Raw genomic sequence first — 16,676 nt, forward strand, 5'->3', positions numbered from 1 at the left:
ACACCGCCTGGCATTTATCACGCTGTGATCTGCCCAGCATCGCCCCCACCAGGCCTGCTGTCCCTCGCCAGGCTGCCTTCCAGGGTGACGGTGGCTCACCAGGCCCTTGGGCCCCGAGTCCACACTCCACATGGCGACAAGAACGGTCCTTCCAAAGCCGACACCCGATCGGGTCTCTGCCCTCCTCACAGCCCTTCTGAGGGGCCCACCCAAGAGAAATGAACACAAACGTCCACAAAAGACCCGTGCAAGTGTGTCCACAGCAGCACAATTCAGTGGCCAAAAGTAGTAACGTGGACAAATGAAACACGTGGCCCATCCAGACACTGGAATTACCACAAAAAGGAGCAAAGTGCTGGTACTCGCTCGAGTGGATGAACCTCGAAAACACAGTGCTCCGTGTGGGAAGCTACGAACAGAGGGTCTCAGGGCCTGACACTGAGTGGGCCACCTGATCCCCACCCCCACCCCACCCCCACAGACCCCCACAGACGAGCCAGCCCCACATGCCCTGAGTTGCAATCCGCATCACTGTCAACGGTTTAAAGCCACTAACTAGGTTTGGGGCAACTTGCTTTGTGGCAACAGAAAACCAGGACAAGTTTTTATGAGTTTTATTAAATCCTTATAAAACAGAATACAAAATTCCGGCACTGACAGTTGGTGTCGAGGAGAACTTCTGAGCTGCATCAGTGTGCCTGGTACAGTGGAGTTAAAGTGCTTGGTGTTTTTCCCCCACTTTTAAAAAACTTGAGTTGTCTTTTCAAACACATCTTAACATGGAAACACTGCCACTGCCCCTTTCCCCAGGGCCAGAGCAGCCTAGCAGCCCGGGGCCCTGGAGCACTAGGACCCCGGTGCCCATTCACAGTAACGGTTCTGGCCAGTCCTCCAGGTTGCACTGTAGACATGATGGGGGAGAGGAAGTGGCTGTCCCACCTTTGAGGGGGAAAAAAAAAAAAGCTGCTCACAGCTCAGCTTTCCAGGCTGAAGTGGCCACAACACCTGTAGCTGGGTGAGGCCTCATTTCTTTCACAAGAAGGCAGAACCCCCAGTTGTGATACATTGAACCACTGATGGGCAAGCTATGATGGAGGGGAGGGCAGCTGCCCCACCCGGGGTCTTTGGAACGGCCAGCCCACAGTCAGGTGGGTGGGGACGGGCACCGGCCTGCAGACGGCAACAACTGTACAAGACTCGGGGAGGGGTCAGTGTCCAGCCCCCCCTGCCCACGAGGCCCCCCGACATTCAAGTATTCTTCAAGAATAGGAAAGGGAAGTCAACTGATGTTCTTAAAAAACTAATGGAACAGAATGAAAAACTAGATGCCAGAGGGCTGTCCAGCTGGCTTGCCTGAAGACCCAGCTGCAACCCGGGCCGAGCTGCCCTGGTGAGGGCCGGGGGGCCGCCCTGCTGGCAGAAGCACACGCGTGCACAAAGGAAGAAGCTTGTATTGCATAGTGTTTCCCACCCGAGGACAAAGAGGGGTGTCAGAGTCTCCCCAAGCCCAGCGGGTCATGCGACATCTGACCTGGGTACTGGGGTGGGGTGGTTCCTGGGTGCCTGAGGGGGCGGTTTTCCTGAAGGTGGGCAGAGTGGAAATGCTGCCTTTGGGGGAGAGGGGATTCAGCAGGACCCCTTGCCAGCCCTGGCTCCAGGGAGGGGAGGAGGCAGGGCTGACGGAGCTTCTACACCAACCCAATGGTCAACAGGGATTCGGCCATGGTCAGACTGAGCCCTGAGCAGGGGCACTTGGGTGCCTGGGGTGGGGGGCTTTCCAGGACCTCCACGTTGGCTGACAGGTGCCGGTCCAGCCCCTCCCATTCCTCCAGTGGCCTGCTCCCCGAGACAGAGCACCCAGTGGGCATGGGTCTAGTTGGCAGCTCTCTGCCCCACTGGCCCACTCCCAGGACACTGCCGGCCCCCAGAGTGCCTTCGGGAGGAAAGGAGGTGCGGGGTCGGTCCAGTCCTGAGAACACGGTGGGGCCGGGGAGGGGGAGGGGTATGTGTTCCGGGGCCCCCCAGCTCTGGAAGACAGCTACGGTCCTCCTCTCCTGAGTCACATCGGGCAGGGGCACGGGCACAGGGCCTTTCACAGTACAGGTGAGCGTGTGGGGCCAGGGTGGCGGGGCGGGGGCACGTGCAGCACACACACCCTCTGCTCTTCTCCCAGGGCACCTGTTTGCTTTTAACACCATTCAAAGGGGAAAAAATGGGGGTAGGGGACAGAAAAAAAGGAAAAACCCAACAGCAAAAACTTTATATAAAAAGACACCCCCAGCTGAGCTGAGCAACTCAGAACCCATGGTGGGGGGAGGGGGCGGGTAGCGCAGCCTGCTGGTCACTGGCTGGCAATAGCTTAAAAAACTCTTGAGATCTAACGGGGGAAGGGGCGACCAATGTACAGAGGGAGGGAGGGGTCACATGTGGTCCCCGACTAGGACCACAGGGGCTGCTGACAGACTGGCTCGCTGCCGCCGCTGGGCCAGCTTGGACTGGGACGGTGGGGAGAGATGCAGGCAGCGTGAGGTAGGTCGGATGACCACGGGCTGGCCCTGCTCCACTTCCTCCAGCTCGTCCTCCTCGCGCTGGGCCAGCTGCCGGTTCATGGCAATGGCCTCGGCTGCGAAGGACGTGAGGTCTTTGGCACAGCTGTTCCTAGGGACAGAGCGAGGCAGTCACCAAAGAGGGGGAGATGGCTGCCAGCTGCACCCCCTGCTTCCCTTGGAACCCCAGGGTCCATGCAGTGCCCTGGGGGAGGGGCTGTGGGCCCTCAGTGCCCCCAACCCCAGCCCAGGGCCTAACCCATCACTGAGTACAAGGACGCCCCGTGCCTGAGCAGCTTCCCCTATAACTTAAAGGGGATTGATTTTGTCTTTTTAAAGAACTTAACTTTTAACACACAACCCCCTTGCACTAGGGGCTCCCCCTCCAGGCCCCAAAACCCCTCGTGGGCCTCACCTCTGCAGGACCATGGGCGTGGGCAGGGTGTTCTCCGGAGCGCACTGCAAGGGGACCAGGGAGGCGGAGTGAGGAACAGAGCCAGGCCCGCCCTCCCCAGGGCCAGCTCTCCCAGGCCTGCAGCTGTCTGGGACACCGAGGGTCAAGCAGTACACCTGCCTGGAGGCTGAGGCAAGCTGGGGTGAAGTGGGTTTTTCAGGAGCGCCTGTGGTGGAGGCCAGCGGCTCCCCAGGCCTGGTGGCTCAACAGCCACCCTGCCTAACCATTCCTGGCCCAGCCCTTCTTCTCCCTTCTCAGCCAGGGTCTCCTGAAACTCCCAGCAAGAATTCAGAGCCTCCTCTTCTGGCTTACCATCAGGCGCCCTGCCCTGGTGGCCCCAGCTTGAATGACCACTGGCAGGGAGAAATGCCAGGCTCTTCTGGGGTCAGAGGGAACAGAACCCTGCCTGAGAGCTCCAGAGCACAGGCTGGGGATTTGCTAAGCAGCTCCTACAGCTCCGCCCCAACCTGGCCAGCGTGGGGGGAGATTTCCTGGGGCTCCTGGGCCTGAGGATGACCGTGACCAGGCCCCAGAACCACACCGCAGTGGGGGGCTGACACTGGGCCCCGAGGGTTCTCCCACGTTTGTTCTGAATCACAACCTGGGCCACTGGGGGCTGGACAGAGGCAAAGTCCCCATGCCTTGCTGGCCCCAGTGGGGCTGGTACTCACCCCCTGCACCCAGGGGTGCTGCAGGACCTGTGCAGCGCTCAGCCTCTGCTTGGCATCGCGAACCAGCAGCTTCGAGATGAGGTCTTTGGCAGCGAAGGAGATGTGGGCCCAGTCCTTCTCAGGAAACTCGTACTTGCCCTCTTGGATGCTTTCGAACAGCATGTTCTGGGGGAGGACCCGCAGGCAGGGTCAGCCACAGCCCAAAGGGCCCAGACATCTGATGGGCAAATCTGGACCCCTGGGGGGCTGCCACAATGACAGGCTCTGCCAGGGTCCTGAGCCCTGCCCTGAGGCCCAGGAACCACGTACAAGGACCCTGGACTGGCTACTCAGACAACAAGGTCTGGAGAGCTGCCCTCCTGAGGGCTCCCTGATCTGAATTCTGGGCCTCCGGCCCTGTACAGGAAACAGGAGCCCCGTCACCCAACCATAGGCCTTACTCCACAGCAGCCACCTGAACGAACTGCTCTCTGCTATAGGGCAGGGGACCCAAAGAGCCTCAAGAAACCTGCAAAGGTCAGGCCAGCACTATGTGGATGTGGTCAGCATTCTGGGACCAAGCGCTGAGAGCCGCACAGCGCAAGGGGTGGGGGCGCACCTGGCAGGCTGGGCAGGCCTCACCACGGTCCCAACCACAGTCACTGCCGCAGTGGCCCACGAAGGGTGGGTAGCCACTGAGCAGGATGTAGAGGATGACACCCAGGCTCCAGAGATCACAGCGCTTGTCGTAGATGCTGGCCTCCTCGCTGAAGGCCTCCACCACCTCAGGGGCCATGTACTCTGCAGAGCCACACTGTGGGAAAGGGAGGGGGTGTGTGTGACAAGACGCCTAGGAGGAGGGAGGCAACCTACAGGGACTTCCCAGGGTACCGAGAGGCACAGGGCCGCCCAGTCACCTGAGCCTGAGCCCGCTGTGAATGACAACCCCGCCTGGCTAATCATAGGCTGATGACGAGTGCCAGCCCCGCCCCTTACCTTGGCCCCGCCTCAACCCCCACCCCAGCCCAATAGACAGGTGCCGACAGCCCGCCCCTCCTTGCCTGACCACGGCCCCGCCCTATCACACCCGAAGGGCCAATCATCGGCTGTTGCTAAGGGAAAGCCAGAGTTCCAAGGCCCCAGCTTGTGAGTAGCTCTGTACTTTAGCTTGGGACAGGATGCAGTCCCAGTTTCCCCAGCACCTGCCCCCCTCCCCCCGCGCCCCATTCCCAGCCTGCCCCTGCCCCTGGGGCCCTCACCGGGGTTAGCAGCTCTGGGGTGGAGATGGGGGAGCAGTCCCCATTTAGTTTGATGCCACTGCCCAGGTCAAAGTCACAGATCTTCACAGGGGAGACCTGGGAGGGGTTTGGGAAGGGAGTGAGGTAGGGCTCCTGTTCAACCTGCACAGGGCCCCATCCACCACATCCCACAGGGAAGGCCACCCCCCGGGGCTCCCATACCTGGTTGGGGTGCTCACAAAGGATGTTTTCTGGCTTTAGGTCTCTGTGGGCAATGCCTGTGGGTAGAACCAAGAGGCAGGGTCAGTGGGTGGGGTGGGCATATCTTTCAGGAGCCCTGAGCAGGTGTGCTTGGGGCAAGGCTGGACACCCACAGAACCCAGGCAGGATGGTGAGAAATAGGTGGCTCCCTGAGCAGACAACCCACCTTTGTTGTGCAGGAAATCCAAGGCGCTGGCCACGTCCTGCACGACCACGCTGGCCTCCAACTCATTAAAGTGTCTTCGCTTGTGAATGTGGCTCAGGATGGAGCCTGGGGCCAGGCCATGATGGAGGGAAAAAAATGTGTAAGGATCACCTCTGTGTCCCCAGGCCACCACCCAGCAGCCCCTCCCACCTAGCAGGGAAGTCCCCACTCTGGCCTCCTTCAGCCCAAAGTCCTTGAACGGAGCTACTGTGTGGACAGGAAGCTCAGACCCCAACCCCCCCGCCCCCCTTGGGTTTAGAGGACCCTCTGAAAGGTCTTTCATGGTGGCCTTGAGCCCACAGCTCATTAGGACCTCGCTGGGCATGTCTCCTGGACCCCACGTACCACCCCGCATCTTCTCAAACACCAGGTAGAAGCGGTCCTCCTCCTCGAAGAACTCAATCAGCTCCAGAACGTTCCTGGGGCGGGAGGGATGGGGGCAGGACAGGAGTGAGGATAGGAGTAAGGCCCTTGTGCATGCCCAGTCCAGGAGGAGCCTGCCCTCCCCACCTCCACCTGCCCACAGGAAGGCTAGGACTGGTCCACAGGCCTCCTTCCACCTCGCCAACCTTGAACTGCTCCCTAACACTGGGCCCAACCACAATGGCCCGGAACACAGTGGGAGCTTCCTACATGCTTGCTGGGGGTGAAGAGGCTCTCAGGCCCATTCATCTGCTAAAATATGGCTTGGGGCTGAGGGTGAATCACATTACCTGTGTCCCTGGCACTGATACAGCATCTCCACCTCCCGAAAAACCCTGCTCCGAATGTGGCCGGGCTGCTTTTCGATGATCTGAAACGTGTGGGGGTGGGGGAACACAGCAGCTGGGTCAGCCTGACTTTCCAAAGCCCAAGGGGCCCCCACCAGAAACTTTCCCTGTGCCACGCCTGAAACTGTTAGAGCTTTAGATCGTTAAGCTCTAGAAAGCAGAGCTCTCCTATGGGGACCCAGAATTTGCCAGAAGTCAGAACTGCATTATCAGCACAAATAGTGGGGCAATGTGTTTCCTGAGCAACACCGAGGGAGGGGTGAGTGGGACAGGAAGGCAGAGAAAAGGAGCCAGGCCCTCTCCACTCCTGGCCCTGACAAGCCTCGGGGATGTGTTTGGGACCTGGGAATACCTCTTCACAATGGCAGGTTCCCTTAGACTGAGAAGCCTCTCCTTCCTGACGAGGAGACGGGTGGCCACTGTGTTGGCTCCCATACCACCCAGGGGACTAGAGATGCCTCTGGGCACCTGGCTGCCAGCCAAGTCATACCCACTTGCCTCTGTGCCAAGTCCTGCCTCCCTAGTTCCACACCAGTCTGTGTTGATGTCTGTGGCGCCATGAGCCTGGGTGTTTCAAGCCAGCCCAGAGTGGCCCTACTGCCCACCAGCAGATCCAACCTCCCAGACTCCAGAGCCTTGGCAAACCAACCCACACTTCAGTCCCAGCCCTGCCTGGCAGCCAGGAGCTCTAGCTCAGGGCCAGAAGGTTCTGGGCCCATCACCCATGTGACCTCCCGGCCACCTTTGCTCACAGAGAGGTGGGTCAGAAGGTGCCTCAGGTCCCCTCTTGGCTGGGAGTGTGGGCAGGCTGTGTCACCACCCATGCCTGGGGCTCCCTGCACACCACAGCAGCCCTGAGGAAAGGAATGCAGTGTGTTCCACGGGCCAGGGTCCTGCAGCAGGCAGGCACACAAGCCCACTGGCCTCTAAGATCTGGGCCTATGCGCTGTCCCACGTATCTCGTAACAAACACAGCTGTCCCAAAAAGGGGCAAAAGAACCAGATTCCAGGGCCTCTTTCCCTATCTGTCAAACAGTGACAGTAAGCCAGGCTGCCCAGCAGGCTCCTTAGGAGAAAGGTGCTCAGAGATACCCCTGGTATGCACAAGGTGCTCCATTCTAAGTGTTTGGGGTTTGTTTTTTTTTTTTAAGATTTTATTTAGAGAAGCATCAATGTGTGAGAGAAATAATCACTTGTCTCTTGCACACCCCCACTGGGGATCTGGCCTGCAACCCAGGCATGTGCCCAGACGGGGAATTGAACTGGTGACCTTTTGGCTGGCAAGCTGACACTCAATCCACTGAGCTATACCAGCCAGGACTCCATTCTAAGTGTTTAATTCTTCCACACCATTGCCCACTGCACCTGGGAGCTTCCAGGGGGCAGCGACCACAGCCACCTTTGTGACTGGACTTCCACCACAGCCTGAAGTTTCTGGTCAGCCCTGCTTGCCAGGGAGCACCTGGCCTCCCTGCCTGGGCAGCCAGCCTCCTGAAACCCCGCCCAGCCTAAATGCAGGGTCATGAGAAGAGCCTGGAAGGTTTCTTGGAATGCAGAGTCCAACAGTCTGGTCAGACAACAGAGGCCACAGGGCCACAGGTCCCAGGCCATACCTTGGGTCAGAGGCCACATGGAGCACGAAGGAGGCTCTCCCCTGGTCTCCCTCAATGCTGTGCCCTAAGTACGGTATTGCCTTTTAATCTTAGTAACTAACCCAGGGACACTTGTTGTCCCTGGGGGCCAGCCTGAGGTTACCCAGCAGGCGAGTATCAGCTTTGATAAAAGCCCTGCCCCACTCTTAGTGGCCATTCTGGTACCAGGTTCTCAGCCACCTGCATAAGGGGCTGCCCTTCAGAGTCACTTCCCGTCTCTGCCTGGATGTGGGGACTCGGTGCAGGCTGACCTGGATTCCTAGGGGTAGCCTGAGTCACTGGCCCTGGGGCCATTTTTAGACACTGGTTTTCCCCAGTTTTGAGTCCAGGAGATTGAATGCCAGCTGCCTTCCTCCCACTACCAGGGTCCACACCAGATCCCAGGCGCTGCTGGGAAGAGGTAAGGGGACAGGTGAGGGCACTGTGCTCACCTTAACAGCATACTCCTGGTTGGTGATGAGGTTGATACAGGTCTGCACACGGGCGTGGGCACCCTCCCCAAGCACATCCTCCTGCAGCTGGTAGACATCTGGGGAGCATGGGTGGTAGTGAGAGCCACCCTGGGTGGCCTAGTCATCTCCCCACTGTCCCTGGCTCCGCCCACCCTACTCACCTTCAAACCTGCCCGAGAAGCTGTCAGTTGCCGGCACCGCTTTTTCTTCTGCTCCTTTTCTTAGCATCTGGGATGTCGATGGGCTGGCTCGTGGGCATATCTACATCAGGAGACCGAGACATAAGGCCCGTTTGGCCCCTGCAGCTCTCAGGTACCACCTAGCCCTCCAACCCAGTCCCCACCCTCCTGGGCCCCTCACCAGGGCGGGCTGGGCACTCCAGGCTGAAGTCAGTCTCCCCGGGGTGGGCTTGTTCTAAGGAGAAGGCCAGCTCGAAAGGATTCTGCCCCTGCAGAGGAGAAGAGGAGGGAGCTCTCAGGCTCTGTTGCTGCCAGGGCTGTCTATCACAGAGTGACCTGGCCTGCGTACATAAGCCAAGGGAGAGAAAGCCTGGTTCTGACTGACCATGAAGAAATAGACCTTCTACCCCCAGCCCAGGGCCTTTGGGGCCGCCAGGGAGCAGGTGCGAGTCACTGTGGGCACCTTGATTTGCTCATCTGCAAAATGGGGACAGCTGGCTGGGGATCAAAGGTGAAGAGCTGTCAGCAGGGGGGTGATTTATCAGCTCTAGGGTGGAGCTCCCAGCTAGCTGCCCTGCCTGCTTTCCCACGGCCTCGTGGGCTCAGCCCTTCCTCTGTAATGGGGCGCCATCAACCTCCTTGCCTTATGCTGCTCTCTCTCCTGTTCCACCATTCCCCCGAAGCTCACAGGAGAGGCACCCACAGGCTCTAGCATGAACACTGGGCTGCCTCTGCCAGGGCCACAGCCTGCATTGTCCCCAGATACCCCTAGGAGGGCACCCTTCACAGGCCTAGTGCCCAGCAAAGAAACTAGCCCTGTCAGAGAAGGGCCTCTTCAAGGTCACTGGGTGGCCCCCAGAACTAGGGAGAGGTCATCAGACCCTGCCCAAGAAAGACAGGTAGCTGGGCACTGGAGAAAACTTCTATGTGGCAAATAGAGGGCTCCTGGGGTAAAGCCATTTCTGCAGAGCAGACGATCCTGCGTGAGGACTGACAGCCCTTCACATAAAGACTTCGAGGCTGGGGCACTGAGACCTGGCCAGGTTCCTTTAGGAGTTAGTTCTAATTTAACTCCCAACCTTGTGGGGGGCCAAGCGGTCAGGGCCCTGGTGGGCATGGGGCGGGGGAGCCTGTATCTGCAATTGTGGTGCTAGGGCTAATGCCGGATGACAAGGGCTAAGTCACTGGCCCTCTCTGGGCCTCGTGACAGCTGGGGTTGGGGCTGTGGGATGAGGGTCATTCAACAGAGAAGAAACTCCAGGAGAACCCTAGGGACACCCGGAGGGGCCCACTCTGCCAGGCCAGATTCCTACAGACAAGAAGCCCGGAAGCCAGGCCAGCTGCAGAGGGGGCAGGCAGAGGTCAGAGGGAGCAGCTGAATAACAGGCCGGCCCTCCCAGCCTCCCTACCCACCCTGCAGATATTTGTTAGGAGGTACAGGGGAAAGGGAGGAAAGGACCACTGCGGCCAGTCTGCTGACACTCATCCACCAGCCCCTGCCCCTGCCCCTGGGGCAGACTGGCTCCCTTGGGGACTGCAGTCAATGCTCTGGTAAGTCTCCATCTTCCACCTGAAACGAGGGGCCCCAGAGAAGCCACAAAAGGGGGTGAATAGGATGGAGGGGATAATTAGGAAGCTGTCCCCAACAACTGCATAAAGGCGCAAGGACCCAAGGGGGATCATGGGTGTACCTTTGCCACCCCCATATGTCTGTCCCAGCCCCCAACTCAGAAGGGCTGGACCCTGGATAGCCACCTCAGCCAAGATTCCCCGTCCAGTGTCCCTACTCCCTCCCATGAGACTCTCCCAGCCCCACCTCAGCACAGGGCACAGGGCTCTCAGGCGGCCTGCAAACGCCAGCCTTCAGGCCTAGGCAGTGTAGGCGGGCCAGGCCCAGGGCTGGCTGTGGGCCTCCAGTCAGCAGGCCTTGGCAGGAGGTGGCTGGAACCATCCAGAAAGTTTGAGTATGCTTTGACCGCAGAGCTGGCCCTGCCCACTGACCCTGTCTCAGCTCAGATCCAGCCCCAGGAGTTAACAGACCACCACCAGTGAGATCCTGAGTCCACCTCCCTCCCACCCAGCCCCAGCCACTTGGACACGCCAAGACTATCACTATGCTGTGGGGGGATGACGTGCGTGTGCACGGGGTGGGGCACTGGCAGGAAACGCTGGCTGGACAGGCCTGGGAATTCTAACCCAAACACTCTAGACTGGCTCCTCCCACCCTGGTGTCTCGCTTGTCTGTACACACACACACACACACACACACACACACACCCAGGTCCTGCCTCCTCTACAGGGCAACAGGTCCCTGCCCAAAGAGGCCCAGGAAAGTCATTACATAACTTGACAGGCAGGGTGGGGTGGCTGCTGACATCACTGCGTCCCTTGGGCCAGGCTCTTTGGTGCCCCTGCCCAGCACCTGCCCGACCCCCTAGACTTGCTCTGAGACCAAGACTCCGAAGCTATGGGGCCACCATAGAAACTTCCCGCTCCAACAGGAAATAGTACTTGGGCCTGGGGTGTCTGGGAGGTGCAGGGCGTGGGTGGGGGGCATCCAATCTACAACCCCATTCCTCAGACCACCTAGGAGGGCATGTGTGGGAGGGGTGGGCCTGCAGCCCTGCCTGGGGCTCTTGGAGGAAGGACCCCACAGACCTCATGGTGCTGGCAACAGGACTGTGGCCTGCTGACGCCCCACCCTGCGCTATACACCAGCTGGGGCTTGCAGGGGACTCATAACTAAGAGCCCCCACAGGCAGGAGCCCCCGGCCGGCCTAGAGTTCCTAGAGAAAGCCTCTAGAGGCCCCCAGGGCGCATGAGACTGGACTGTCGGTCGCTGACTCCACCACCCGCGCACAACACCGCTGGGGCAGCCCTAGGGCCCAGGGGGGGGGCGGGCTGTAGCCTTGGGGATCCTAAGGGCGAGCTCTGAGCTTCTCCCACCGGCCACTCGGGTGGCCAAGGCCGGGGCGCCCCTGAAACCAACAAGGCCCTCACCTTGAACGAACGATGGAAGCCCTGAAGTTCGGCTGTTTTCTTCTGCACCATCTTCTGTCCGGGCCCCGCCAGCGGGGGAGGGGAACTACGGGCCACGGGGGGGCGGCCCGTGGGGCGGGGGCGGCTAGGGAAGGGTCCCCTGCAGGAGGGAGCAGACAAAGGAGGAGCGGTCAGTGGCCGCGGCCAGCGCACCGGGGGCCCTAGGCCTGGACGGCGAGGTTCCGCGGGGCCCGATCCCACGCGCCCCGGGTCGGGAACAGGCCGGGCCGGAAGATGGTCGCAAGGCCGCACTCACCGGGGGACGGGGTCGGGGCCGGGGCCTGCCAGTTCCTCCGCCGCCGCCGCCGCCCGCCCGACACGCGCAGCGCGGACCGCGCGGGGAAAGCAAGCGAGCGCCGCCGCCACCACACCACAACCACCGTAGACACCCCACCACCCGGGCCGCCACCGCTGCCGAGTGGAGTCGCGCGCGCCCTGCCGCCGCCGTCTTTAAGGGCCAGGAAAGGCCCCGCCCCGGCGTAGACCCCGCCCTAGGGCCCCCGCCCACACGCGCGCGGAGGGGGCGGAGTTGGAAGGGCGCGATGGGCTTGACTGAGCTGCTAGCTCTGGACGTATCTATCGCTTGCGCTGTGCAGCGTGCTGTGATAGGGGGCGTGATAGAGGAGGGGTTACGGCGGCTGCAGGAGGGCCTGTTTGAGACTTGGGGAGGCCTGCGGGACTCCGATATGGAGCCGGGCTGGATCCTGGCCCTGCCCCTCTGGCTGGTCCCCTAGTGTGCCGCCCAGGTCCTAGGATACATTGACTCTTTTTGGCGACGTTTCTCCACTAGAACCTGCCTTGCAGCTCCCTGATCCAGGTGCCAATTGCCCTCCCGGCACACTCGAACAGGCTTTGAACTTCCCTAAGGTTTCATCCTGTTGTTAGGGAAAAGGGGCCATAGTAGGGGGTAGGTACTAAGATCCATGAAGGACCCTCCCTCAGTCCTGCAAAGGAGGGTTTCTTCTGGACTGATGGGGTGGGGGACCAGGACAGGAGGTAAAAGAATCCCATTTCTGCTCGGGCACCCGACCCAGGCTAAGATATAATCAGCCCTGCCTGAGCCCCACCAGCTCCCTGTCCCCCAGCCCAGTGGAGCAGCCTGGGTACATGGGGGGCACAGGCCTGCAAGTTGGAGTCCTGTCCTCCAGGCCTTAGCTTGTTCTTCCAGAGGCCTCCAGCCACCCACTCCCAACTCCCCCAGCCAGGCCTGGCTGACCCAAAGGTGGACTGTCCCCTTATCCACCAGCCACTTCTATTTATATGCTTCCCCCGCAAGACCACAGCTCAGACCATAAGAGCTGTGAGGCCAAACCTCAGCCAGCCCCCCATGTCGTTTGGAAGAAGCTCCCCAGCCATCTCCTGCATGTGCATATGTGCACGTGTGTGTGTGTGTAGACACATACATTGGCTCCAGGTGCCTGAGGCTGGGCTGCCATACCTGTCTGCCCAGGGAAAGTCATGGGTCCTTCCTCGTCCTCCCCCCCTCTCTGTCATTCGGCTGTTCTTTGCCACCCCTGCCTCCAGTGTGTATGTGGTCACCTGCATGTCTTCATGCTCTTCTGGATGGCAAAGTGGGTACTGATGAGCCACTGCCCCTCCCCAGAAGGTCAGCTCCATGAAGGCACAGATTTAGCCACTGCCCAGTGCAGGGCCTGGCTCACAGGCAGGAAGTACTCACTGAGTATTGTTGAAAAGAAGGGATGTATTTGAGCATTTATATATGTGTCCACACACACGCACGTGTGTGGGGTTGTGTGTGTGCCTGTTACAGCAGTTGTTTAAGTGTGATAGCTTCCTGTGGCTGCTCTAACAAGTACCATACAGGGTGGCTTAAAATAACATAACCATAAATTTTATACTCTCTCCTCTTTGGAGGCAGAAATCTGAAATCAGGGGTTGTCAGAGGTCCCACGCCCTTTGCTGGTACGACTTTAGGGGAGGATCATTCCAAGCTTTCCTTTCTTCCAGCACCGGTGGTGGTGCCAGCCCATCCTTGAGTCTCCATGGGACTTGTAGAAGAAGCACGAGGGCAGCACTGGACTGACTTGGTGCAGGCCACCGTGGGGTGCCTTGGGCTTGTCTGGCCTGAGTGAGACAGCCAGGCACAACACCCAGCCCAGCCTGCTCTTGGGGCGAGGGGGGATGCTAGCGGGAAACAGCAAAGCAGAAGGACCTCTGTGCCCTGCTGCTGGCTCTTAGGTCTCACGCGTCCGTCCTGATGCAGGCTGGCCACCACAACCCAGACAGCCAATACCTGCCACTTCCTGGAGGATCGCCTCTTTACAGGCCTAGCTCCCGGAGGTGTTTGGGTTCTTAGGGTCTGGGGAGGATGGGAGGGCTGGAAGGTACATCTGGGGCACAGCTGGTCCTTCCACTCTGTCTGCTTTTCCTGGGGCCCCCAGGGTCTCCCCTAATTCTGGGAGGTAGATCCAACCTGCCCCTGGGTGGAAGGAACCTGCCAGGCAGGTGAGGCAGGAAGCCTGGCCCCTACTCTCAAGCCTTCTGGTTTCCGGGCAGCAGGTTTCCTCCATCCAGGCCGGGGCAGTGACAAGTCAGCAAGAGGCAGGTCCAGACAGGGCTGATGGGCAGGACAGGCAGGCCCCAGGACAAGGATACTTCCCCACCAAAGGATGCCATGGAAAATGGGCCACCTGGGAGGGGGACTCAAGATTGTCCTGGGGGGCCAGGGGCCAGCCTGAGGCTCCCAGAGCAGGAATAAGTTTCTGGGAGGTGATGGCCAGGAAAAGCAGAGACTGGCAGTAAATGCCTTTCCCACCCCAGTCATGGAGGGGGACTTGGCAAACCTTGGGCCAAAGGTGTAGGGAGCTGGCTCTCTGGGAGGTGCCCTGTCCACCTCCAGCCAGCCCTTGAGCCCCTCACTTCTGCAGGGTGACTCTCAGCCTACGCCACACGTAGGATCATCCCAAAACCCCAGAGGAGACACAAGGCAGGTCTGACTGCCAGCTCTGGGGTCTCTGCTTCCCTCTGCCTCCTCTGAGCCAGGAGGAGACAGGCTGGCCGGGCGCATCCACTTTGACTTGGACTGAGCCCTGGTCTCCTGGTGGCTCAGTCGGGGGCTCAGTCGGGGCTCAGAGTTCACCTCCTGGGTATTGACTAGGGAATCCCAGGCAGACCAGAGCCTCCACAACCAGCAGGTAGGGCTCCCAGACTTAGCACATAAACAGAGCATGGCAGTAAAACTTGAATTTCAGATAAACAGTGAATAACTTTTCAGTATGAGTCCCACGTATAAATATGTTCTCAAGCAATTATTCATTGTTTACCTGAAATTCAAATTTACTGGTGCCTGTATTTTTTCTGGCAACCCTACCAGGGAGTGACAGTAAAGACCTTTGTCCCCCAACATTAAAAAACTGGCACCAGTTTGATGTGTATGCAAGTGTGAGCAGGCTGGGGTGTGTGTGTGTCTGTGCATGTTCACAGAGGCACTGAGCCAGTGCATCTCTGAGAGTGGAATGGAGGTGTGGGGAACGTGCATGCATCTGCTCGGTGTGTGTACACATGAGGTCAGGGGTGCCCGTGCGTGGGGTTGGGTGCTATGGGGCTGGTACTGGGACCATTGCAGTATCCTCACAAGCCTGCGCCTTTGAGGGATGGTCATTCTCTCCTCCACTCAAAGCCAGACACCTGAGGCTCAGAGGGTCACAGGGCTGGCCCTTTAGCGCTGAGCTGCTGTGGTAGGGGCAAGGAGCCCAGATCCCGGCCCAGCTTCTAACTAGAATCAGGGTCAGCGCTAGAGACTGGAGTGGTTATGATGGGTATGGGGGGGGTGGGGTCAGAGTCCTGGGCTGGCAACCCAGCCTGGCCTGCATCCCTCATCCATCCTCTGCATATCTCACCTGTCCGACCCGCCCCTGCCCAGGGACAGGAACTACAAGCCCCAGGAGTTCCTAGATAAGGGAGGGTCAGGGGCCAGGGCCCCTGGCAGTGGGACCACGAGGCAGGAACACTGATGCAACTGGCTAAGTGTCTCTTCTTGTTGGCTGACTCACAGCTCCAACTCCATTCCAGTGGCTCAGCAGTCCTGGGGCAAGAGCCAGGGCTCCAGTCCTCCTTGGGGGGGGGGGGGGGGGGGGGGCAAAAGGATCGAGGAAAGCAGAGGCGGGGGTGGCCAGGAGCTCCAGGCTGCACAGCCCGCCAGGCTTGGTTGTCTCTGCAGGCTTGGGGCCCACCCCACTGTGAAAGGGGGGGTAGCACTGCCCAAGTCCTCCCTCTCAGGGGTCAGTCCAACCAGAACCCAAGGGTCAGGGGTGGTCAGGATTGGTTCAGAAGATGCCAAAGGCCCATCGCCCTGGGCAGTGACTGAAGATGGGGCACTGGCTTGTCATCGCTTTCTACCATGTCCAAGGCCTTGGACACTCAGGTGGCTTTCAGGGGAGCCAGGTTTCCTATTCCCCGACAGCCTGCTCCCCAACAGTGACCTGGGGCATCATGTTTTGAAGAGGGTGGAGGCTTTCACGGCATGTGTACAGGTCCTAGGAGGGGCACAACCAGAGGACAGAGAGGAAGACCAGAGTGTGGCTGGATGGGTATTGGGGGCCAAGAGAAAAAGGGAGGCGAATGTGGAGGAAGCCCTGTGCTTGGCCAGGCCACACCACTCAGCTCACCTGCACCCAAATCTTATCTCACAGCCAAGCGCCTCTCCCTGCTGGCTGACTCCAGGAGTGGCTCAGGGGCCAGGGTCAGCTTTCTGCCAGGCCAGGCCAGGGCTTGGAGTGGCTCTGAGTTCTGTTTGTGCTAACAACACTCCACGTAGGGCCAGGCAGAGGGCATAGCTGGCTTCATGCTTCAGGAAGCTCAGTTATGCCCTGATGCAGAATAGCATCCTCCAAAGACATCCCCTTTTCAGTCTCTGTACCTGTGGATACGAGACAGAGGAACTTTGCAGGCAGCATTAAGTCAAGGACCCTGATGTGTGGATGACCTTGGATTCCCTGGGGGCCAGCCCAGTGTCATTACTGGGTCCTCACCAGAGGGAGGCAGGAGGGTCAGAGTCAGAGATGGAAGAAGTGGCACTGCTGATAGTGAGGACATAGGAAGGGGCCGTGAGCCTGGGATGCAGCCCCTCTAGAAGCTGGAAAAGGCCAGAAATTATTTTCCCGGAGCCTCCAGAAGGATCAGCCATGCCCACACCTGGATTTAGCCCCGAGACCCATTTTGTATTCTGACCTCCAGAACTGTCATAGAATACATGTCAAAAAAATCCCTA

At 59.6% G+C, this 16,676-nt stretch overlaps 1 protein-coding gene across 1 annotated transcript; it reads right to left on the bottom strand.

Moving 5' to 3' along the window:
- Window positions 1-598: 598 nt before the first annotated feature.
- On the bottom strand, window positions 599-11,866 carry MKNK2 (MAPK interacting serine/threonine kinase 2). The gene is given in 15 exon segments (XM_028519509.2): window positions 599-2,658; window positions 2,962-3,005; window positions 3,672-3,836; window positions 4,270-4,464; window positions 4,910-5,005; window positions 5,111-5,166; window positions 5,316-5,420; window positions 5,700-5,773; window positions 6,068-6,147; window positions 8,208-8,305; window positions 8,390-8,421; window positions 8,423-8,489; window positions 8,589-8,676; window positions 11,408-11,546; window positions 11,705-11,866. Coding segments are annotated over 14 exon segments (1,389 nt in total). The 5' UTR covers window positions 11,459-11,546; window positions 11,705-11,866; the 3' UTR covers window positions 599-2,420.
- Between the last annotated feature and the right edge of the window lie 4,810 nt (window positions 11,867-16,676).

This window comes from Phyllostomus discolor, chromosome 8 (genome assembly GCF_004126475.2).
Source record: "Phyllostomus discolor isolate MPI-MPIP mPhyDis1 chromosome 8, mPhyDis1.pri.v3, whole genome shotgun sequence".
NCBI lineage: Eukaryota > Metazoa > Chordata > Mammalia > Chiroptera > Phyllostomidae > Phyllostomus > Phyllostomus discolor.